A 25309-nucleotide genomic window follows, 5' to 3' on the forward strand; every position below is an offset into this window, starting at 1 on the left:
GAGTAATGTTTAGTGCAGATAAATATTGTTTTATATGATGTATAATTGTGAAAGTGATGCCTAAGGGCTAGTCATTATTGCCTAGATGCTTTTACATGAGTATTGACATGTTATATTTAAAGCATGTGTTTATTGAAAGAGTATAATTGAAGGGAGTGTTTGAGGGTAAATAAATAGACTGCACCATGCCGGTGGAGAGTCATAGCCACCAGAGAGATAGAGTGTTCCGTGGGGCCGCGGAAACATACCCACTGTACACATGTGAGTTGTCAGTGGTGTATATATAGTTACAGAGTGGATGACAATAGAGAGTGATTGCAGTGGGTCATGTTTCTCTCGTGTTATGGGTGATGGCAGCCTGTTTTCCTCAGTGCCGGCTAGAGTGATAAGAGTGATTACAAGTAAAATTGTTTGATATCTTTTTGGGGAACCTGAGGTCCTGAACTTGAGCCACAGGAAACCTCCTTTGAGGAGCCTGAGAATGCAAGCCCAGGCCCCAACCATCATATTGGACAATCAAGATATATTTAAAAGTAAAAGCTTGAGGAAGACCTCGACTAAAGGGTGTGCATACTGCATAAACATACAAAGAGTGTACGGGAGGAATGTTGTTCCCTGGGATTGCTTATTCATTCACTTTTACCTCAATACAACACTTCACAATTATAACATCAATAATATCATTGATTTATGATGATGGTCTTAATTTTAATAAGGAAAATGAAAACCTGTTTAGAGGACCAAGGTGCACCCAGCTGTGAACACCAGACCCTTTATTCTCATTTTCGACAAGATCTCAACTTTAGGATCCAGCAGTGAACCAATAGGGTTCACCAAAGTCCTGTACCAGCTTAGCATTTTTTCTTTTCATAAATGGAAACCTCTTCCTAGAGAAGGACAAGGTCACAAAGTACCCTATTAATTGATTCTTGCTAGAATAGGAGCACTTTATCTTTTCACAAAGGAGGACACCCAGTTAATCAAAAAGCAGAGCCACCCAAATCACTACACATTGACAATTTTACAATATTAAAATGTAATAAAGCACATAAAACCTAATAAAAAAATAAACAAATAAACTCCCTCACCTGTGCTACTAGAGATTTGATTACTTCCTTTGCGGCCTTGCATTTAGCATTTTCATCTCCTGCTATTGCACTGGCATCCATTAATTTCCTCGATGTTCTCTCTAACTCAGCTTCCAAAAGTTGCGATTTGCCGGTAAGTTCCTCTACCTACAGAACAGATTTCCAGCCAACTTCCAATTAGCAACCTTCCATCATTAAAAAAGGCAGATCTGGTATGGTCCTGCCTTCCATCACTTCAGCAAACCAATATCTGAATCAAGTAACTGCTAAATAAAGATGACATACAACAGCAGTTAGTTTGCAATTATATCATTTCTAGGCTTAACTACTCAGATGAAAGAAAAATTTTATAATTTGAGCAAAATAAGTATCATAAATCTTTTCTGCTTTTTCTCTTTGAAAGAAATTAAGTAAATGCTCTAGTCAGCTACGAGTCCATGAGTACATGTTCTGCAGATTCAGACTGATTAACCATTGTGAACTTCTTGGAGGAATCAGGACTCAGGAGACCATGGACTGAAAATTTCACAGTTCAGATGACCATGACCATGATCACGATCATCTGATAAATTAATAATCTTGAACAGGACAATAGAACTTAGGTCATTGATGCTTGGAATTTCTTCTTCAGTTCATTACCCAAAAGATGCAATTGCTTGATACATGTAAGGCCATCTGGTGCTCCAAAGCCAAAATAGTAGGCCCAGCTGATACACTCTTTACATGGGCGGGCCACTCGAGTCATAATCCAATTGATACAATGTCTTTCAAATGGCCTGATACTTATCAGACTGTGTGGAAGTGTGGAGCCAAAACAAGTAGGCCAAACTTAGAGCCCTCTCTATGTAGGCACTGTAAGGGCATTGTGGCAGGCCCACCTGTTTGATAAAGGTAAAGGGCCTAGTTGGTCACCCTATCTTGATATTAAGTGTGCAAGTCTTTGTGAGAGCATTTTCTGTAATTTTGGTTTATTTAAAGAGCCATGTTACATGAACCGCAGGAAGATGAAAATATCATCCTTCTTATTGCTAAAAGAAATACATGGTGAAGAAGAAATGGGTTACCCGGAATAGTCATAATGTAATTTTGGTTTATTTAAAAGAGCCATGTTACATGAACCACAGGAAGATGAAAATATCATCCTTCTTATTGCTAAAAGAAATACATGGTGAAGAAGAAATGGGGTACCCGGAATAGTCATAACTGTCCCAAACAATTGGTCCACGCCTGTTTGATCAAGTTTCTTGAACGAAGAGTAACCCACTTTCCCACCCACCCACCCGCGCCCAAAAATAAGGGTGGAAAGAAAAGCTAGTCAACCCAAGCAGTTAAGGATTGGCTGTACTTGTCTGGATTGGCCAATCCTGAGTTAACTTCAGTTAGGATTGGCCCATACAAATCAACTTCAACTAAGGATCAGCTGACCTAGACTAATTAGAATGGAATGGGTTGGAACTGATCTGACCCCTGATCCCATTCCCTCCCTCAGTGATCAAAGTATCAAACATGTCATCTAGTTCCAATACCTGTCATCATTTTATACACAGTTATACTGTATGCGTTATAGTATAATTTTCCCCCATTTAAACTTAAAAGATCCTGCAAGTCTGGTTCTATTGAGGGAGGTAGTTACCATATAGCTTTTGTCACGTGGTTACACTATAAGCTAAACCACTCATGCTATTCATATATACATGCATCTCTCCCAAAGTTTCAGTGTGTGCGCGTTTGTGTGACATGCCTATCTCTAGAATAGAAGAATTGGAGTTATCAACCTAGGAGAGTAGAGAAGCCAACTACAGAAGAAGTTTACATTCTTCTTTTTCCCTTAAAGCATCTGAATCCCAATAAGTTTGTATACTTGGCACAAGGCACATAATGTTCCAGCCGATTACCTGTGCTCTCAACTTAATAATGTCTTGGCCGATGCTGTCATTTGTATGCTTTGGATCATCAACAGTGACTTCAGGTGATTTCATATCAGTAAGAGTTGGCGTAGGTGTTGCAGAACGAGGTGGACTTGGCTTCCCTAATATGGGAGATGTTGCCCGGGAAGCCACTCTTGAACCAGGAACAGAAGCAAAAAACATTTTCTTTGGTGATCCAAACAAGGAGGTTGACGATTTTGACACAAAAGAGCTCCCCCATTGAGAACTTCCATTCATGAGGGATGAGAAACGGCTATTGCTTGGTTCTGATTTCCTGTTGCGCTTGGATTGTCTGGCTTCAGCCTGTTTGCAAGAGTCAACTGAGGAGAGCCTGGTTAGTTGACCATGTAATCTATAATCAAAAGTCTCTTTTTCTACCACCTCACTGGAACTATGCAGTATATTTCCACTTTGAATTTTAGACAACCGAGACATAGATCCAGTTTCCACAACTTTCTTGAGTTTAAAAAAACAATCATCACATACACGGTAGGGCTTGTTCATATTTGGAGCCAATGAAGCTTTTAAAGACTTCCTAGTGCTGCATGCTTTGCAAAAGACAAGCCCACAGTTATAACAATTATGACGTTTCCTTCTGAAGCCAAATTGATTATGGCAACCAGAACATATTGAGTTATCATCATTAGACACCCATTTATGAAGACAGATGACGGCAGTGAAACTTGAACCACATACTACACTCTTCACTTGTTTGTCTTTCAGAGCTTCAATGAGCGTAGGTGTATTTCTGTCATCATTATCTCCATGGCCTAGTCGGCCATTTGCCCCCTTTCCCCAAGTGTAAACCTCCAGTTTGGAAGTCAAAACAGCAACATGATGAGAACCACAAGCTACCTCCTCTACAAAACAGTTGCTGATCTTTCCCTCAATGCAAGTGGGAAGCTTTCCATCAGCATCAGGATTCCCCAACTGTCCATAAACAGTACTTCCCATTGTATAAACTTGTCCTGAGGCTGTGAGACCAACTGTAATGTCATGTCCACAGGCTACTTGAAAAAAGCTTTCATCAACCAAAGGAGCAACACATCCTGGAACTAGCCTAGTTTCATCACCACCATGCCCAAGTCGGCCTTTATCTCCATCTCCCCAGGTAAAGAGCTTTCCAGATGAAGAGTTACCAGAACCAGATGACTCATCCACAACTTCCACAATGGCAGCAGTGTGCCAAACACCACAAGCTACTCTCATTGTCCGTAGTCCTTTTAGAGTCTCAACTTCTCTTGGCATGCAAGTACTACTCCGATCTCCATGGCCCAAGGCTCCAAAAGTCCCATCCCCAAATGTAAAAAGTTGACCTGAAGATGTTACAGCTGCAGTGTGCCAAGGTCCACAAGAGACAAATGAAACATGTATACCTTCCATTTGACCACTTAATTTTTTAGGGATCCAGTGACTTGCCTCGCTCTCATCCCCAAGAAGACCAGAACCGTAAGTACCATCACCCCACATATAAAGATCTCCAGACAATGTAACAGCACAAGTGTGATAATCTCCACATGCAACTAGTTCAATGTTCAGGCCACTTAGTGTATTAATGAGCCTTGGCTGGGAAACATCAGCTTCTACCCCATGCCCGAGCCTGCCTCCTGATTCCTCTCCCCAACTAAAGATTTCCCCTTGTTTAGTGACTAAAACAGCATGCCTACCACCACAAGCAATATTGTGGACACCAAGTACCACCGATGACTCTAGTGCCTTGGGAAAAAGTGCATCCATCTTGGTGGCAGACGAACTTCCAACCCTTTGAGTACCACCACCAAGGACCCCATCCCCAAGCCCTTCTCCCCAGAGGAAAACATCACCTAAAGAATCAAAGTCTTCACGTCCAGATCCCTGGCTTGATGAGCTAACTGCACTAGATGAACTAACTCTCACATTATCTACAGTAGAACTCCGACCATTAGAATTATCAGCACAGGATGAAAATGAGCTCAAAGAATTATTGGCAACTGACTCTGCAAGGCTGGGACCCTCGACAGAAGCAGTATATGTCATCACATCAGAGAATGCCTTTCCTAAACCAATTTGTGAAAAGCTTTCACTTGGAACCAGAATTCGTTGGGTGTCCCCAGGATCCTGTGATAAGTGTTTAAAAAGAAGATGAGAGGAGAATGTAACTAAAAAAAGAAAAGGAAATTAATATATCAGTAGAGTTTCATAAACATTACAGTAGGAAAACCTTATGGAAGATATCGTTAATTTCACATGGTCCCAATGGGGAGTATCCTTGAGTATCAAAGTTTGGACTATCAACTAAAATTCTATTGCTTGGTTCAGTGTTCCATTTGTGGTAGCAACCACGTGTAATCAATGCCTTTAGACCAACAAACCAGACTTCAGCTTCATCCTTATCTTTACATATCTGTCATAAGGTCATGATGTAAAACATAACAGTTAGGTGTATAAGACAAAAAATCAGAATTCTGATACATAAATTAATGAAAATACATGACTACAGAACATGATATACAGACCCGGGGGGGGATAAAATGTTTCGAGTGGTCCAGAGCAGTTTAACTTGTGTAAAATCAGAAACTCACCAAATCCAAGGATCTATCACTATATATTAGAGAAAATGATTGGTATTCCTTATCAGGCTGTGGATACCGCTGAAATATTGCCTGCAATCATGCATAAATACATCTCACAGCTCTGTATGAAGCAAATGAAATAAGAGAGAGAGAGAGAGATGCAGATCAGCAGCAAGAAAGGTACTCTAAAAAGTACCAAAGGAGGAAAACCCTGACTCAGTACCTCAGCCTCGCAGTTCTAAGTTAACTCAGTCATGCCATTCTGTTTTGAGCCACTGGTTCAAGATAAACCAGGTTCAGTTCTGGTCTTCTTCAGATCGTGGGACTCAGTTTAGGCGTTTTATTTAATTGAATTTATTTCTTGTAAAAGTTGGATATAGAGTCTTGGTTGATTAGAACTCTTTCCAAGAGAGAGAGAGAGGGTTTTTGAAATTTTACTAATCTAGCTGAATTTTATAAACATCAACTATCAGAATCCAAAGAAGCATTCACTTCGTCTGCCTGTGGACAACGGAGGCCATTTTCTTCTTTGATAAATTGCTTTTACTTTATTTTTTACCCATCCAAAAAAATGCAGATTCAGTAATACAAGAAAAGAAATAAGGGGAACCAAACAAATAAGAAGAGAAAACAAATGCTCCATTGAGTGGTCACTTTCACCAAAGAAACCAATTGCATTACAAGCTGAGCAACCCACAAGGCCCCCCCCCCCCCCAACCACAACCACAGAAAAATCTATCTCTTTTAATAAAGGCAGCTAATGAAAATCTCTAGTGTAAACTTGGTGAGGCTGCGAGGAATTTCACTGAACTTCACAGAGGCTGCTTTCACCTGCTAAAAATAACCATTATTTGCCAACCAAAGCGATTCATTAATAAACTTACAGTACGCTGCCCAGGTATAATCCTTGATACATGGTTCAGTTTAAGCTGCCTCTCCTCTTTGCCAGAGTACCATATCAATAGAGACTCATCCTGAAAAGTGAGCATATTAACTTGAGACAACGGAAGCGTAATTGAACACTTCTATTCAAAAAAGCAACAGATGATATTGACGACTTGGATTGGATGATTGATAACATGTTCTTTTCATCTGCCTAAGATGGCTCAAGCCACCACAAGGTCAGAGGATTTATCTTCAGGATTCTTGCCCATAAAGAGTTTAGGTTCACTAGTTCATTCATTATTGAAAGCAAATTAGAAATCTATATGGTGAATGGTTTTCTTATACTTCAATCTGTTTATGGTCCTTTCTGTTGCAAAGTCAAAATACTTATTTTCTCAACTGAATACGCAACTTGATTACAAGTTACTTTTGATGATTGTTGATTGTGCAAATTTTAACTCACTAACATACAAGTCCTGGTCAATTTAATTTATCTAACAACAAAAACAAACCAAACATTTGACACCCTTTCAAAAAACCAGGAACATAATAATATTTTTAACTTTGACACAAACTCAAGTCTAACTTCAATTCCCAGAAGCCAAAATTCTAAAACTCAATCTAACCTTGACTTAATCTCAATTTTCCCTGCAAATAATGTCTGCCAGATTGCGGGACCACCCTCACTTGTCCGATTTCAGTTGATATCCTCTTCTTTATTGTTTCCAACCAGTCTCTTCATTAGCAAAACCTCAACTTTAAACTCTAACTTTTAAGACCATTGTCATGAGTATAAAATCCCACGTGCACCAGATAATAGGGTCCTCAAGCCAAAATCTTAGCTTCTCATAATAAGAAAAATCAAAGACTAGTTGTCGTATAACAAAAGCATTTTCCCCCATATTTCTCCAATTTTAAATTCATTAAAGTGCTCACTTGAAAATTAAAAATAAAATACCAAGTAGTGCACCAGCTAACAAGGTGGATCTGGTTTTTTGTTTCCCATTAACCATGATCCACCCCAAAGTAATTAACGACCTTGAAGAATATATGCATGTAGACACCCCAATTTTGCCCTTAGGATTTTCCCAAAAGCCATAGAATACCCAGGGGCATTTTGGTCATTTCTAACCTAGTCAGGTACCCCTGAACTAATCCCAGAATAAAAAATACCTATTGCCTAAACCAATCTATGGAATAAAAAATAAAACAATTAAGTCCAAGCCCAGACCAATAACTAAGCCCTAAACCAGCCTGTCCTTTCAATTTGCTAGGGAGGAGAGAAATGGAAGAAGTCCTTTTTAACTTAAGGGCAATCTAGTCAAAACATAAAATAACCAAAAACAAAAGAACAAAAAAATATATATATAAAAAGGAAACAAAAAAGGAAAATGAGAGGAGGAATCATTTTTTCAGTTTTTTTCTTTCGTTTTGGGGAGAGAACAAAGAGAAGAGAGAGAGAGAGAGTAGGAGGATCGATTAGGGTTTGGGATCTGGAGAGAATTGAGGAATCAAAGAGAGAGAGTGAAACAAGATCGGAGATTAGGGAGAGATTTCAGGAATCCGAGAGAGAGAGAGAGAAAAAAGAAAGAGATCGGAGGATCTAGGGTTTAGTTTTGGATGTTTGGGGTTTTCTTGGGTGATTCTTCATGGTTCCTTGAAGGATCGGTGGTCTTCTTCTTCCCCCGCTACTCTCGAATGTCGCTGACGATCGAAGTTCTTAGGCTTGGGGAGATCTTTGCAGGCGCTTCAACCAGAACCACTTCTGGAGAGGAACGTGACTTGTTCTGATCATTATGATTTTGGGAGATTTATTCTTAGCATTTTTTTTTTTTTTGATGAGAAAAAGAATTTTTTTTACAAATTAAGAGGGCAAATGAACATGAGAGTAAAAAAGATAACAAGTATCAGTTCTATGAGTTAGCCTGCTATAATACTTTAGCCAGTCACGAAGAGAAGGTTCATTAAGAGTTTTAAAAGACACTTCTTTGATGCGGTCCACTATTTGCAGAAAGAGGTTCAGAACTTCAAAAGGCCATGGAGAACGGGATGGAGTTGGAAGAAGTCCTGGTAACACCGGATTGGAACACCAAACTTCTTTCAGCTTCACACCTCTCTTAGTGGCAAGGTCCAAACCATAGAGAATCCCAGTTAGTTCCGGTTCCAGAGTATGTCTAGTCTTAATCTGCCCTGCAGCCAACAAAAAGAGTTTTCCATCTAGCAAAATGCAAAAAGCCCAGCCAGAATAATCTATACCTCCTATGTCTCTGGGTTCAAATCCTGTGCATAACAAAATAGGAGAGTCTAAAGTAGGTAAAAGCACATTAGGACATGAAGAGATAAACATATCACTAAATAATACAGAGTCCAACTTGATATGAGTGTTAGCTTTTAGAGTGGAAGAAGAAGAAGAGAAGAAACTTCAAGAGAGCAGCCACGGTTTTGGTTTGGTGTGTTATGTCTCAAAACAAGAGACAAACATGCTTATATTGAAAAGAATATATAATTACACACAGGCCCTTGGCCTCATACAAATGACACAAAGAATACATAAAAGAGGGGTTATGTACATATACACCCCTGATACAGCTATTCTTAACACTCCCCCTTAAGCTGAGTGGTATCTGTCATACATACTCAGCTTGTCTAACATAAAACTAAAGTGATGAGAGCTAAGTCCTGTGGTGAAGATGTCTGCCACTTGTTCATTTGTCTTTACAAAAGGAGTACAAATAGTCTTAGAGGTCTGTCTTCTCCTTGATGAAGTGTCTGTCAACCTCAACATGCTTTGTCCTGTCATGTTGAACTGGGTTGTGAGCAATACTTATGGGACTGCCTTGTTATCGCATTATAGACTCATAGGTTCAGTTGTCTCAAATCCCAATTCTTGAACAAGTTCTTCAACCACAAGATTTCACACACACCATGAGCCATGGCTCTAAACTCTGCTTCAGCACTTGACCTAGCTACCACAGGTTGCTTCTTACTTCTCCAGGTGAATAATTTTCCCCCAACAAAGGTACAGTATCTAGAGGTTGATCTTCTATCAGAAATAGACCCGGCCCAATCAGTATCTGTATATACTTCAATTCTCAAGTGACCATTCCTAGAGAAGAGAAGGCCTTTTCCAGGGCATGACTTCAAATACCTGAGGATCCTGTAAACTGCATCAAGATGTCCCATCTTGGGTGCATGCATAAACTGACTCACCACTCCAACAGCGTAGGTGATGTCAAGCCGGGTGAGGGAGAGATAGATTAGCTTACCTACTAATCTCTGATACTTTTCAACATCCACAAGAGGTTCACCACAATCTTCCCCTAGTTTGTGGTTCTGCTCAATAGGGGAGGACATTAGTTTGCACCCTAAGTAGCCTATCTCTGTAAGTAGATCAAGAACAAACTTCCTTTTGCAAACATTGATCCCTTGCTTGGATCTTGAAACTTCAATCCCTAGAAAATACTTCAATGGACCGAGATCTTTGATCTCAAACTGCCAAGCCAAATAAAGCTTAAGCTTTGAGATTTCAGCTTCATTGTTTCCCGTGACCACAATGTCATCAACATAAACAATGAGAGTCGTAATAGTGCTGCCCTTCCTTTGTATAAACAATGTGTGATCAGCTTGACTTTGAGTATATCCATTTTGCAGGAGGGCTTGTCTGAACCTCTCGAACCAAACCTTAGGAGACTGTTTGAGTCCATAGAGAGCCTTCCTAAGACGACACACTATCCCATTGTCACCAGGATGCTTGAACCCAGGAGGAGAGTGCATATATACCTCTTCTTCTAGGTCACCATGTAAGAATGCATTCTTTACATTAAGTCGGTACAATGGTTAATCAAGGTTTGCAGCCATTGAGAGAAGTACACGAATGGAGTTATGCTTGGCCACCGGAGCAAAGGTTTTCCTGATAGTCAATGCCATACACCTGTGTATAACCCTTGGCGACAAGTCTTGCCTTATACCTCTCCACAGTACCATCAGACTTGACCTGGACTGTGAATACCCATTTGCATCCAACAGGGATTCTCCCTTTAGGGAGTTCAACAAGGTCCCAAGTATGATTCTTCTCAAGAGCCAACATCTCTGTATTCATTGCTTCTCTCCATTATGGATCTGCCATAGCCTCTGCTACATTATTGGGAATAAATATGGATGAGATAGCTACAGTGAAGGCTATACCTGTAAGGGAGATAGAATCATAGGAAACAAACTTGGCAATGGGATTAGTACATGCCCGACTTCCCTTGTGGTGAGCAATAGGAAGATCTAAGTCTGAGGATGTAAAAGTAGAGGGAGGTACACCTGTCTCGATGGATGGAGGCTCAGGATGAGGAGACGAAGAAGGATTTTGGCAGGTCTTCTTTATAGGAAGCCATGAAGAAGGATTTCTCCTGTCCTTCGTACACACCAGTAGCTCCCCTGTTCTCTAACCACCTGTGTACTAGGAGGCTCCCCCTCAACAACAGTATCCACAGAATTTTTCTTTCCCTTGTCAATCTGAAAAGGGGAAATAGGGACAAGAGAGGTGAAAGGAAATGAAACAAACTCGGGAACCTCTTCACCCTCAATACCACCACCAAGAGATGAACACTCCCCCTGAAGAGGTGACTGAAAATACGATATGGTTTCAAAGAAATGGACATCTTTGGAGAGAAGCCACCGACGAGTAGGAGGATGATAGCATTTATACCCTTTGGAGGTGGAGGAATACCCAAGAAAGATGCACTTTAGAGCCTTAGGATCCAATTTAGTGCGGGCAGATTTGCTAATATGTATATAGCAAATACAACCAAACACCCTTGGAGGAAGAGAAAAGGAAGAAGACTGTGAGGGTAAGACATTAAGAGGTACCTTAAAGTTCAAGACACTAGACGGTATGTGATTAATAAGAAAGACAGTAGTGAGTAGAGCATCAGACCAAAAAGTTTTTGGAACATGCATGGTAAACCAAAGGGATCTAGCCACTTCAAGGAGATGGCCATTTTTTCTTTCAGCCACCCCATTTTGTTGTGGGGTATCAACACAGGCCACCTGATGAATAATGCCATGGTCAGAAAAAAATGTTTCCAAACTACTATACATATACTCCCCACCTTTATCAGAACGAACAATTTGGATCCGAGTTTGAAATTGGGTATACACTAACTCATAAAAATTTTTAAATGCAACATAGACATCACTCTTGTGTTTCAAAAGGTAAACCCAAGTAACCCGAGAATAGTCATCAATGAAAGAAACAAAGTAGCGGAAGCCATGCAAAGAGGTAATAGGGGAAGGCCCCCAAACATCAGTATGGATAAGATGAAAAGGTGAAGTAGATCTATTACCATTAGATGCATAAACTGTTTTACAATTTTTGGCAAATAGACAAGGTTCACAATAAAAAACATGAGTGACAGGAAAAGAAGTAAATAAATGTGGCAACAGTTTCCTCATAACAGAAAAAGAAGGGTGCCCCAAACGACGATGCCAAAGCAAAATATCCTTCTGAGGACGTCCACCTTCTTGCCCACAAACATAGGACTGAGCTTGCACAACAGGGGAAGCACTAGTCTCCAAAACATACAAGCCATTAGTTTCACGACCACTGCCAATCACCCTCCTCGTCACCAAATCCTGAAAAAGACAATGGGTAGGAAAGAAGGTGGCAAAGCAGTTCAAAGATTTAGTCAATTGGCTAACTGAAAGAAGGTTAGTGGCAAAGTTGGGAACATGAAAGACAGACTTCAAGGGTAAAAGTGGTGTAACCTGGATATCTCCTTTACCAGAAATGGAAGAAAAGGAACCATCAGCAATTTTTACCTTATCTTTCCCAGAACAAACAGAATAGGAATTATACAGCTGAGACCTACCAATCATATGATCCATGGCACCTAAGTCAATGACTCAGGGTGTGGTGCCGGAGGAGGAAGAGGCTTATAGTGCAGTGGAAGTAGGGTAGCAGAGGAACCATCCAGGTGGGCCACAATCCGACGAAATGCAGTAATGTCTTTTTTGGAAAGAGAGGATGGATTAGATTCAATGACTCCAACTAGGGGTGTCAATAAAGCCCGCTCGGCCCGAACCCGCCCGAACCCGCCCTGAGCCCGGCCCGGACCCGACCCTGATTTTTCAGCCCGAAGGGCGGGTCAGGGTTTAAAAATTGCTTGACCCTGGCAGGGTCGGGTCGGGATCGGGTTTAAGCCTCGGATTAAGCCCGGCCAGGCCCGACCCGACCCTGTATTGTTTATAAGCATGTATATATTTTTTTATATATACAATATATACTTATATAGATATTTATATTTATTTATATTATACTTTTTCTTTATCCTAACACTAAAGAAATAAAAAATAATAAAAAAACACTCAAAACCCTCAAATCCCTATCACATTTCACTCACCCCATCTCTGTTCCTTCGCCGTTTCTGCAATCTTCTCCAAATCTTCTTCAAACGAAACAGCCTAAATGGCTAAATCCGTTCTCTTTCCCTTCTGTTTCTCTTCTCTTTCCCCCTTCTCTTTCGCTTTTCTTTCTTTACTCTTTCCCCCTTCTCTTTCCCTTCGGCCTTTCATCTTCCCATTGTGCGATTTCTGCAAATTATCCCCACATCGAAAAATAATAGGGAAGAATCGTTGAACCTGAAGGAGTTGAACATCTGACTTCGAAGGTGGCCATTTGGAAGGAAGTTATAATGAACCCTTTGTGATGTCCTGGATATCCGGAATGCTGGATTAGCTTCATCTATCGTTCTCGTTTGGACTTTGGAGGAGAAGGCTGAGGAGGAGAACTGCAAGGCGAGTTTGGACCAATTAGGTATGTCCGATTGTTCTTCTTCTTGTGTATTTTCTCTTGGTTTTATCCCTCGCTCTCTTCTCTTTGCTATTTCTCCTTTTTTTTTTCTTTTCGTTGGGTTGAACCCTAGAAGGGTTTAATCGAAGTTTTAGAGGAAAAAAAGGGGTGGTGCCGTGGTGGGCGTTTTACTGGGAATCGACAGTGGTTTTTTTTTTAAAAGTCAAATGGGTGTGGTGATTTTCGGTGAAAATTTAAGAGGTTATCTGGTTTGGGGTCAAGTAATTAGATGGGAATGAGAGTCGAAGGGAGGAGTGTTTTGCTATGGAAGTCCAGGGTTTTTGTTTGCTTGTTTGTTTGTTCACGTTATAGGCTTACAGCAGGGGTAATAAAAGGAGAATAGGTTATTCTGTTGGAATCGGAAGGGGTTGGGGAGATGGGGCTGTTGTAGATAAATTTTTTGACTCTCTCGCGGAGGCCAAAGGCATGGAGGTATAGAATGTAAAACAGAGATCTCTTGAACTTTTAAATTAATGGATGGAAACGGATACATACCAAATCCAGGTCTTTTCTTAGATAATTTTCTTTCTTAAATTTATTTTGGATTATTGAATATTTTTTGTGTGGCTTTTAGGAACCCGACTTTCGGGTTAGTGTGATGGTATGAACATGTTTGATTTTATTACGAGGACTTGTAGTACTACTCTTATTTTTCTTCTTGTAATCCATCTTCTATCTTTTGATTTTCACGGTTTTTCTTCCCTGTTGCATTTGTACATAATTAAGCTTAGAAAGGAGAGAATGGAGAGAAATTTCAGATCTCAAGCTAACGAGAATACGAGATTCATTGAGCCCACTGTTTATAATCTTTTCATTTTTACTGCTTTAAATTAAGTTAAAATATTTTACTTGCAAGAGGTGGAATATGACAATCGCAGTGCAGACAATTTTAAAATCTTACAATCTGATCAACTTTGGCATAGTAAAAATTACAGGCATAACAACCATTTAAAAAAATAAAAATAAATTAAAGTCAAGTCAGTTCAGGGACAGGGTCAATCAGGGCCAACCCGACCCTGCCCGACCCTATCAGGGTCGGGTCGGGCCGGGCCGGGTTAGGAAAAACCATGGCAGGGTCGGGTCAGGGTTGAGGATTTCTTGGCCCTGCCAGGGTTGGGTCAGGGTCAGGGTTTAGGTTAAAGCCTCTAGGGTCAGGGTCAGGGTTTAGGCAGGCCCGGCCCAACCCGACCCATTGACACCCCTAACTCCAACATGAGCCTTAGGCCCCTTCTTCCACTGTCCCTTCAGTCCCCCAGAGGAACCAGAAGGGGGCTTCCCATGGAGATCCCAACAAAAGTCATTTGTATGCCCAGATTTGCCACAATGGTCACATAAGAATCGGCCCTTCGCAGCTCCCTTAGCAGCCCCCTTATCAACTCCCTTAGTGGAGTCCTGAGGGGTGGAAGAAACAAGAGCAGAGCGCTCAACAGTGGGAGTAGTCCCCATGGCACCCCTACGGGTCTCCTCACTTTGTAGATATCCACACACCTCCTCCAGTGAGGGAAGACTTGGTCGGCCAAGGATTTGTACCCTAAGAGGCTCAAAGTCAGAATTAAGGCCGCCAAGGAGAAATAAGACCCTCTCTTTCTCAAACAACCGGTACACCTTGACCTCATCATCAGGACACAATTGAAGATCTCTATAGTGATCATACTCCTCCCACAGGCCCACAACAAGACTATAGTAGTCAGAGATGCTTCTATCACCCTGGCACAGGCTAACAATCTGTTGGAGAAGTTGGTACACCTTTGTAGAGTCCCCAACCCGATCAAAGATACGGGCCACACTGTCCCAAATGTCTTTGGCAGTCTCCTTGCCCATAAACCTTCTTCCAATCTCAGGCTTCATTGAGAAAAGAAGCCAAACCATCACAAGAGAATTCTCAGTGTCCCATTTGGAGTACCCTTGCTCGGTAGGAAGAGTGGCCTTGATGCTACCATTTATGTACCCCATCTTCCCCCTACACCGAAGAATCTATTTCATGGATCGGGACCAATCCAAATAGTTGTGGTTCTCAAGCTTGGCAATAGGAAGTTAGACATTGGGGCTCTCAAAGGAAGAAGGGAGAGATGGAGCTGTTTCCACAAGGGGAAAGGGTGTCTCGACATTTTTCTCACCCATATTTGATCTCAAATCAGCCACTTACAAGGAGTAAACAGCAGTACTTGAAGCAAACAGGTTTGTCTCAAAACAGTAGTCACAAAAAGCAGGGCAAACAATAGCCAAAAAGGCTAGAGACACTTGTAGATCTTCAAAAAATACTCAAATAGCAGCGGAGTAAAGATGAGTAATGCTCCTTACCCAAAAACGATGCAAATGGACCATAAAAAATGGCCAAACAAGGCTCTAGCTGGCGAAAATTCTGGGCAGAACAGCCAAACCGAGATGCAATGGGAATGAATGGGTGCTTGCAGAAGGTTAAAGAGAAGCAAAGGAGATCAAAGAGGACCCCCAAACGAAACTAGAGCACCAAGAAGCACTCCATTTGGATTCCAAACGAGAGAGAAACAAGCTAGAGAAGATGACCTAACCAGTCCTTCGAACAGCAGTAGAAAACAGGTGAATGAAACCCTTCTTCACACTCCAAACTTCCTTCGAACACTTGCAAACAGCAGGATCAATGCTCTGATACCATGTTAGCTTTTAGAGTGGAAGAAGAAGAAGAGAAGAAACTTCAAGAGAGCAGCCACGGTTTTGGTTTGGTGTGTTATGTCTCAAAACAAGAGACTAACATGCTTATATTTAAAAGAATATATAATTACCTCATACAAATGACACAAAGAATACATAAAAGAGGGATATACCCCTGATACAGCTATTCTTAACAATAAGGGGGGGCTAGATGTAGATCTGGCAACCAATGTTCAATCTTCTGCATCGCAGTAACGGGATCAGGCTTAACAGAATTAAAAATAAAATTGTTTCTAACATACCAAACAACAAAACAAGTTATAATAAAAACAGAGAAAAACCAAATAAGGGAAGTCTTATCAAGCCGGGGGCTAAGGAAAGTAGAAATGCAGAAATGGCTTATAGAAGGAAAAGAAATGAATTCCGTCCTCAGACCCAGTGGTCCAGCTGCCCAGATATGTTTAACCCAATCACAGGAGAGGAAGATATACCAGAGGGTCTCATTACAAGTGCCACAGAGAGCACAAGTGGGATCGACCTGATTCCATTTTGAAACAAAATCCTTAACCGGAATCCCTGCATGTAATACACGCCAGAAGAAAATTTTAAATTTAGGATGGATATTAAGCTTCCAAAAAAATTTCCACCATGTGGTATAAGAGAAATCATTTAAAGAAGAACAGGAAAGAAAATGTGCCACTTTTTTTGTGCTGAAGCGCCCATCTTTAGTAAGAGAGCACCACCATATATCAGCAGTGTTAGAACAGGGGATGCTACAGATATTATACACATAATTAGGGACTGTGCATCTAAGCAACCCCTCATTCCAAGTGGAAGCATTAATAAAGAGGCTAACCTTTTCAGGATAAATCCTCTGGGATTCAGTTGGTTTAATAGTAAATTGAGGAATCGAGGGTATCCAAGGGTCAGTCCAGAAGTAAGTATCATCTCCATTACCAATCTTCCTTAAAGTAAAGGATTGGAGTGGCTGGATAATCTTGGTGATACTATTCCATATCCAAGAGTCCCTCCTCAATCGAGTACAAGGATAAAAAAGTGAAGTATAAGGGAAGTACTTAGCCTTAAGAACTTTGGCCCAAACCGAATGATTTTCAGTCAATAATCTCCAACCTAATCGGAGGAGAAGAGCTTTGTTCTGCAACCGAGCAGGGCGAAAACCTAATCCACCCAAAAAAGTAGGAGAGCATAATTTTTTCTAAGGCACCATGGAGACTTTCCTTTCATCTTTGGTACCCCCACACCAAAATTTATAGCTGATAGAATCAATTCTTTTACAAATAAGTTTAGGAAAATAAAAACAACTCATTTGATAAGCAGGTAATGAACTTAAAACAGATTTTATAAGTACTCCACGACCTGCATAGGATAGACTGTTAGAAATCCAAGAAGAAAGTCTACAATTAATTCTATTAACCAAGGGCATAAGATGTTTTACCTTAGATTTATGGGGGACAAGTGAAGTACCAAGATATAAAGAATCAGGATTCATAAGGGGGATACCCATAATAGAGCAAATCCTAGACCTTCCAGAATCCGAAACATTCTTACTGAAATAAAGGCCACTCTTATCTAAGTTAATTTGCTGGCCAGACAAGTCAGAGAACAAATCCAAAACAGCCTTAATAGTTAATAAATCCTCATCCAACGCTCTGCAGAAGATAAAGATATCATCAACAAAGAACAGATGGGTGATTTCAGGAGCACCTCTAGCAACCTTTATACCATGAAAAAGATCAAGATCCCGATAGGCAGAGAGAAGACAAGACAAAACCTCCATACCAGTGATGAACAAGTAGGGGCTTAACGGGTACCCCTGTCTCAGTCCTCTTGTACCCTTAAACAGGCCGAACGGGCTATCATCCAATTTAATAGAGAAAGATGTTGAAGAAATTAAAAGAGAAATGAGATCACAAGACCGACTATCAAACCCAAGAAAATTAAGTATTGAGGTCAGGAAGGACCACTCCATACGGTCATACGCCTTCGACATATCAATCTTAATGGCCACAAAACCCTCCCGACCAGTCTTATGGTTGAGAAAATGAAATATCTCATTAGCCACAACAATATTGTCAGAAATTTGTCTGCCATGCACAAAAGCACCTTGAAAGGGTGAAATAAAAAGGGGAAGGAGAGGTTTAAGTCTCAGGGCAACAATTTTAGCAATAATTTTATAAGTAACGGTACACAGACTGATAGGCCTAAATTCACCCAGATGACAAGCAAAGTCCAGTTTGGGAATAAGGCAAATTAGGGTATGATTGATAGTAGAAGGAATGGATAGAGAAGAGAAACATTTAGTAATAAAGTCTAAAAGGGGGAACTTAATATCTTCCCAAAACTTCTGGAAAAAACAAGCCTGAAACCCATCAATCCGCGGGGCCTTGAGAGGACCAAGAGAAAAAACCACATGCTTGAGTTCATCAAGTGTAGGAAGAGAGCAGAGAGAAGCACAATTGTTACCAGAGAGGATGGGAGGAAATAAACATTCAATAAACTAGCATCCAAGGGATCAAAAGTGGTAAAAAGTTGGGAAAAGTGATCAGTAAATGCCAGAGCAATAGAACTGGGATCAGTTAACCTAAAACCATCATCCAGCAGGATATGCCCAATTTTCCTACGTCTGAGATTATGCTTTGCCATAAGATGGAAAAACCTAGTGTTACGATCACCAGAAATCAGAAAATTCTGTTTGGACTTCTATAGCCATAAGCCAATAACACTCCTTAGCATCGAGGACCCATTTAAGCTTATTAGCACAGTCAGCAATATCATTCAAAGGAGGAGAGGATAGGTCCTCCAAGGAACCATACAAGGATATAAGTCTGTCTTTCAAAACATCAATATGGCCAAACACATGTTTATTCCAACCACGAAGGAGATTAGAGAAAGAAGCGAGATGGCAGGGGAAAGAATCAGAAGAGCTTTCATTCCAAAAGGTTGCACACAATTGAGAAAACTCAGGATGGTGGGTCCAAGCAAGTTGAAAATGAAAAATCTTTCGGAAGGAAGGTTTGGAAGGTACAGTAGAAAGAATAATAGGGTTATGGTCCGAGCATAAAGAGGGTAATTTTTGTAAAGAAGTCATTGGTGAGAGATGAAGCCAAAGTTTAGAGCAAAAAGCTCTATCCAGACATTCTTTAATTATTGTAGGTGGTTTGTGTTTGTTAGACCAAGTAAATTTAGGGCCACACAGCTTAATCTCCTCCAAAACTAGAACAGAAAGAAGGTCAAGAAACCGTTTAGAAGATGCAAAATGGTAGAAAATAGATCCACCAAATTTATCAGATTGTTCCAGGATTTCATTAAAATCACCCATAAGACAAAAAGGTTCCTGAACTGAGGACAGGAACAATTCTTCCCAGAATCCAAGTTTGAGCGACTGATGTGGTGGGGCATAAATAAAAAAACACCAAATCACACCCATTCTACCCTCATTCATCTTAAGACCAATAAAATGGGAACCATACAATATATCCAGAATAACAAGTAAGCGATTTCCAAAAACACACAAACCACCTTTGCCCTTAGACGCAGGGGAGCTATCAACATGGGCTAGCAAAGTAAAGCTCTGGGAAAGACCATGCATTTTTAAAGAGGAATGGCTGCAGCACTTAGTTTCAGAGAGAAAGACAAAATCCGGTTTATAATTCTTAACAAAAAGGCTAACACAACGTTTAGAGAAGGCATTAATGATGCCACGAATATTCCAGGACAAACAAATCATACTGGTACAAAGACAACTGAGAATAGACAAAATTAAAATAAAACAAAGAACAACACATGCAACAACACAAACAACCACTATCACAGGGAACGACGGGGTGTAAAAGATCGTCGAAGGAAGCACAAATTAAGTAAACAGGTACTAACAGAGACACAAAGCATAAAGACAAAAAGGACAGAAAAGAAATTAAAAAATTCAGAGTGCAAGAGGAAAATGTTACCGAGCTAGGATTCAGTGATCCATGTACTTCCCCAGGTACTGTGTGTACAGTTGTGCCACCAGAAAAAGAGAATCAGTTTGGGAGGTAGTACGGGAAGAGAACTCCTTCAGCCATTCATTAACTAAGAACAGTAGTGCATCCGGGTCTGAGGTACTGACGAGAGAAGATTCCAAGATATCTTTGATGGAGGTGAAAGCTGAGAGAACAGATGGGGAGACATTAGGCAGCATGTACTTTCGCTTCTTAGAAGGAGGGGAGGAAACTATCGAGCCCACATAGAAAACTTTCCCGCCATCATTCCGGCCCACAGAAGAGGAGGGCTGGTTCTTCCCACCGAGAACAGGAGCGGTAACCTCAGGTCCAGTACAGTCATCAGCCTCAAAAATAGGCTTAGCAGATAAAGCAATACCAGCTTCAGCATTCACAATATCAGCAAACGAATCCCCAAATAGTGGCAGCGGCTGGAAATCCACGAACAAAGAGGAAATAAAGGTATCCTCACTTGAGGGGGGACAAGGGTCGAGGACAAGGGAGAACATCACTCAGAGGGGTGGGATCACTAGAAGCAGCATCAGTAACCATTAAACAAGTTTCCAACGGCACCACAGGGGCAACAACATCACTAACAGGAGGGGTAAGCGAAACATCCACTTCCATAGAATCAGCTTGACCCGGGCTAGAAAGCGGTAAGCCCAGCTCACAGCTCAGGCTCCATCATGGCCACATCCATAACGGAAGAAGGGTGCAACATCGTAGAATTGATAAAGAGAGGTTGAGTAAGGGCCGAGTCAAAATTTCCCCATGGTAACCGTCGACTGGAAGGAGGTCTAACAAAGGAGCAGAAGTCGGCAACATGAAAAAAGTGGCCACAGCGGAAACAGATCTTAAACGCCTCATACTTAAAAGAAACATGCAACGAATCTCCATTAGGTTTACAAAGAATGGAGTTTAAACAGACTTGCTGTTTCAGCCGAAACAGAACCTTTGCCCGCACAACATCATTGTCAGGGGCAGCGCCATCACAATGAACATGAAGGTCCAGGAGTTTACCAATACACGAAACCGCTTGCTTAACAGCATCGAAAGAACAGAACTCGGCCGGAATCGAACAAAGTTGCACCCAAATAGGGAAAAACTTACGTTCGTAAGCATAACGTTCGTCATCCAAAGCATGTTCCACGAGGTTAATAAGGGTTCGTCCACACCACCAAGGACCAAGTGATGTAGTCCTAGGTAGGAGTAATCCCACTAGGAGCCAGGGGAATGGGTTCACCTAACAAAGCTGGCCGATTGGGACAGCTTAAGCTAAATAGGGCAGAAATTAGGGTTAGGGTTAACTAATGGCAATGAAGTTTATAGGGTTTTAATATGCAGGTTTTAAAGGTCTTAATGAACTAGGTTTGGTTAGGTTTGAATAAGTTTTTAAATTTCAGAAATTTTAGATTTAGGGTTTCGGGTTTTGGGAATGAAGGGGAAGATGAGATTTAGGGTTTAGAGCTGGAATTTGGGCTGGAGCTTAAGGTCGAGTGTTAAGGGCAGTGTAAGGGTGGTTCGGTTGTAATATTGAAGGATTTGGATGGCTGGATAGGTCTAGGTAATTTTTAGGGGTTTAGGTTCTAATGGAGAAGAAAGGGGATTAGGGTTTTGATTGAGGAGATGGGTTTGAGACTACTGTCAAGTGGAAGGGCTGACTCAATGATGCTGTGATTAAAATTTGAAAGCAAACAGTGGAGGGAATAGGGCTGGACTGATTATAGAAGAAGATAGGGTTTATGGGATCGACTAGGTTAGATGGGGGGAAGAAGAAGAGAAGGATAACTTGCAGAAACTGTAAACACTTACTGGATTTGCAGATCTGTAACAACAGTAGCTTGAAGAAGCTTGATTGAAGAAAAGGACCTCCCGATCTACAAGATGCAAGGAGTCGCCGGAGTCCACCAGCCCTCACCCTTGATATGACTCACAAGGGCTCCTTGATATTACCCACAAGGAACACTCTCAACGAGCAAGCAGCAGCATTCATGGCAGCAGCATAAAGAAACGATTTTTTTAAAGCATCATAGGTGGGGGAGCCTCTCCCACGATCTCTTATTAAATAAAAGGCCAAAGGCCTAATTCCTAGGACTAATACAACTCTAATCTCCATCCAAAACCATGGAGAAGTACAATTAAGTGATTTAAAACAATTCAAAAAGCATAAAAAGACTCAATTGACCCTAATGACTTAAAAACAACTTAAACTACTTAAAATAAAAGAAGATTCCCTACTAGCCAATAAGATATAAAAACCTCTTAGCCAATAGGATCACTTCACTTAAATTAGACCAATTGAACCAATTGGATGCAACCAATTTAAACCGGTTCAATTAAAAACACAAAATAAAAACTAAGTATAGAACAAAAATAAACTAAACTAAGGCTCCTACTGAAACCCTAGGCTTAGGGTGGCTTCTTCAATTCGAGGAGGCTAGGATCTACATCACCAAGAGCCCAGACTTTGTCCCGCTCCGAACTCGAATTAAACTCCACCATAAACCCCCCTTCTCATAACAACAAAGATACACCGCCCCCATAGACTCCCATAGATCCACTAGCTTCGAACAGAGAGAATCCTGAGATGGGCGTGGATAGCCCAGAGTGAAACCATACAACACCTTAGAAGATAACAATGGACGGACCCTACCACCGTCCATCGAGCGAGGTTGGTCAAGGACCGGAACCCTCCAAATAGCAGAAGGACACCGTCGATGGGAAGAATCATTCCTAAAATCACCAGACCGCAACCCACCAGAGCCAAGAACCGTACCAACAGACAAACAATGGCGAGAGGAAGACTGAAACTGTGCCATAGTACGCAGCACCTTCACAACCGAGAACCAGAAGTGAAAGAGAGGGCAAAACCACCAACAGAGCAAAGTCACCACCAGACCAGACGACGCCGAGAGCAGAAGAGAAAAGGGTAGAGAGACGCAAAAAGAAGGCAGGAATAGTAACCGTGTAAAATGGGGTGGTATGAGAGGAAAGAGGTGAAAAAGGAGGAAAGGGAGACGAGGCGACGGGACAGGTGGCACATTAGCACACACAACACAAAGGGAAGCCTAGGATCACCTACCTAGCACTAGACCCAAAAGAGAAAGGGTAAAGGAAGGAGAAGAAAAGAAGCGCGTTGGGACTTGAAAGATGGTAAGGCAGAACGTCAAAATAGAAATGAGAGAAAAGTACTAGGAAACGAAAGATCGCAAGCCATCCTCTAGAGAAAGGTAGAAATCATGCCTCAAACAAACTTTCTGGGAGCACAGTTGGGCTCACTGCTCGAAAATCCTTCATTAAGTGACAAAATTTACTGTCAACACCACCATACCCAGGTTAGCCCAAGATTGGTTCATAAACAGTTGACCACCTTACCATATGTAAATGGCAAATAATCATAGGATTCTTAACAAGTGAACTATAGGTCTTGCAACTTTTCTTTTTTTTCGGTATTTATTCTTAGCATTTTCTTCTTGTAATCTTTCTTTGTAATTTCTTCCTGCATTTGGTCTGTAATAAACCCTTTCTCCCCTAAGTTGCCAAAGATCGTCTCTACGGTACATCAACCTCAATCGTCTGGTTCAGGTAATGGTTCAAGCTTGATTCACTTCTTTAATTTTTTCTTTGTTTGATTGAATGATTCTGCTATTTGTTCTTGTGAATCGATCTCTGTTTTATGTGGTGAATGATCCCTACCTCAATCTCTGTTCTATGTGGTGAATGATCCCTACCCCGACAGATTCCCCATAGTTTGTAAAATGTCTCTTTCTTGAAATCAATTTTTGTTTGGCTGCCTGAGTGATGTTCTCTATCAATTATCCCTGTTAATTTTCAGTAATATTCTTGGAATCTTAATTCTGTACTGTCAATAATGATGTCTGATCTTTGTCACTTTCAATCTTCTTTTTATAAAGTCTGACCCTTATGGTTCATTGTATTCTGTTGTGATTGATCATAATATACTCTTTGAATCCACCTCTGTGGAGAACATTTTTAGAATTGATCGCTATAGGCTGATTTCCATTCATATCTTCTCCAATCTCCTTTCTGGTGCTCTGTCTGTATGATGGTTTTCAGCATGAAATCCTATGATGTTACCCTAGATCAAAGCCTTCTTGATCCTCTATGATCTGACGGCATTAATATGACAGATCTATTTGCTCATTTTATCTTGTTAATAATTGATCATATCAAATCCATGATTTTTGACTATGTTCGATTATCAAAGGTCAATGGGTATCATCTCATCTAGATGTCAGGTCTGATATTGTCTTGATGGTCCAGATCCATGAACTCAGATAAATTCATAAAGTTTTTTTGGATAAAATCATTTTGAATGAATAAGTCTTTAAATAGGCTTTAATAAACCTGATCATTATACTGGGCATCTAGACATCATGGATATATCTTATTGATATATCTCATCCTGAGACCAACAGTGATAGGTTTGAATATATTCTATTGGCCTAAATCTGGTGTTCATGATGGCCCATTCATAGATTCATTTTATTATTGAATCATTTTGATGGAGTAGCATATGATTTTAATATCTCTTTCTAAGATCTGAATCTGTTACCATTTAATTGCTTTGGTGGAGATGGTTTGTGTTCATTCGTTTAGATTGTTGTTAGAGAACCTGATTCTATGTTACTCATCATCTGAGATTTTATCTCTGGCCCATTGGGCTATACATTTGTTGATCTGGAAAACCCACTGACATTAATATCCTTTGTGGCTGCCCATAATCAATAAAACCTATCAATGGATTAAGGCCCAATTTTGGCCCATTCCTAGATCTACTTGACTGATTTGAATTGGCATTCCCAATCTTATATTTTCACCATTTGGGCCTCCAACCAATTCTAGATTTTATTGAATCCATGTGACCAAGGAAGATTGGCATTCCCAATCTTATATTTTTACCATTTAGGCCTCAAGCCCATTCCAGAACCTATTGGGTTTACGTCATCAAAATAAATGGTCATCTCAGCCTCAAATGTCATTGTTTGGACCTTAAGCCCATTCCAGATTTTGTTGGGATATCGAAACCCGGTTAGGCCAATCAAAAATCCATTTTGGGATCCAATCCCTGAATCAAATTCACTTTTGAGTGATCGAGGCCCAGTCAGGCCCAGTAGAGATTTGTTGTGATCCATAGAGGGGACCCCCCTAGATCTAGTCCTTTTTCAGCCGAGGCCCAGTCCGGCCCATGTTAAAATAAAACTTTGTTTTGATTTTTCTTTTGTCTTTTCTTTTATATTTTGTTTTCTAAATCATTTTTTCTTTGATTTCAAAAATAATTTTTCATTGCCATCGACAAGGGGCTTAGATCCATCATGATCTTTGACCCAAATCATTTGGCATATATCAACCGGCCCTAGGAAATCTC

At 40.7% G+C, this 25309-nt stretch overlaps 1 protein-coding gene across 3 annotated transcripts in view; it reads right to left on the reverse strand.

The window, feature by feature from the left end:
• The window catches only part of LOC122656190 (PH, RCC1 and FYVE domains-containing protein 1-like), a 45835-nt gene that overhangs the window by 10747 nt on the left and 9779 nt on the right, over positions 1-25309 (reverse strand). Inside the window, exons 3-8 of one of the 3 annotated variants that reach the window (XM_043850660.1) lie at positions 6453-6542; positions 5578-5658; positions 5335-5399; positions 5217-5286; positions 2984-5113; positions 1089-1235 (exon numbers count right to left, since the gene is read on the reverse strand). In XM_043850660.1, coding sequence (XP_043706595.1) covers positions 1089-1235; positions 2984-5113; positions 5217-5286; positions 5335-5399; positions 5578-5658; positions 6453-6542 — 2583 coding nt within the window. Of the gene's footprint in view, positions 1-1088; positions 1236-2983; positions 5114-5205; positions 5400-5577; positions 5659-6452; positions 6543-25309 lie in introns of those variants that run through there. The other 2 variants (XM_043850659.1, XM_043850661.1) reach the window with 2 other exon arrangements.

The sequence above is a fragment of the Telopea speciosissima genome, chromosome 3 (assembly GCF_018873765.1).
Source record: "Telopea speciosissima isolate NSW1024214 ecotype Mountain lineage chromosome 3, Tspe_v1, whole genome shotgun sequence".
Lineage (NCBI taxonomy): Eukaryota > Viridiplantae > Streptophyta > Magnoliopsida > Proteales > Proteaceae > Telopea > Telopea speciosissima.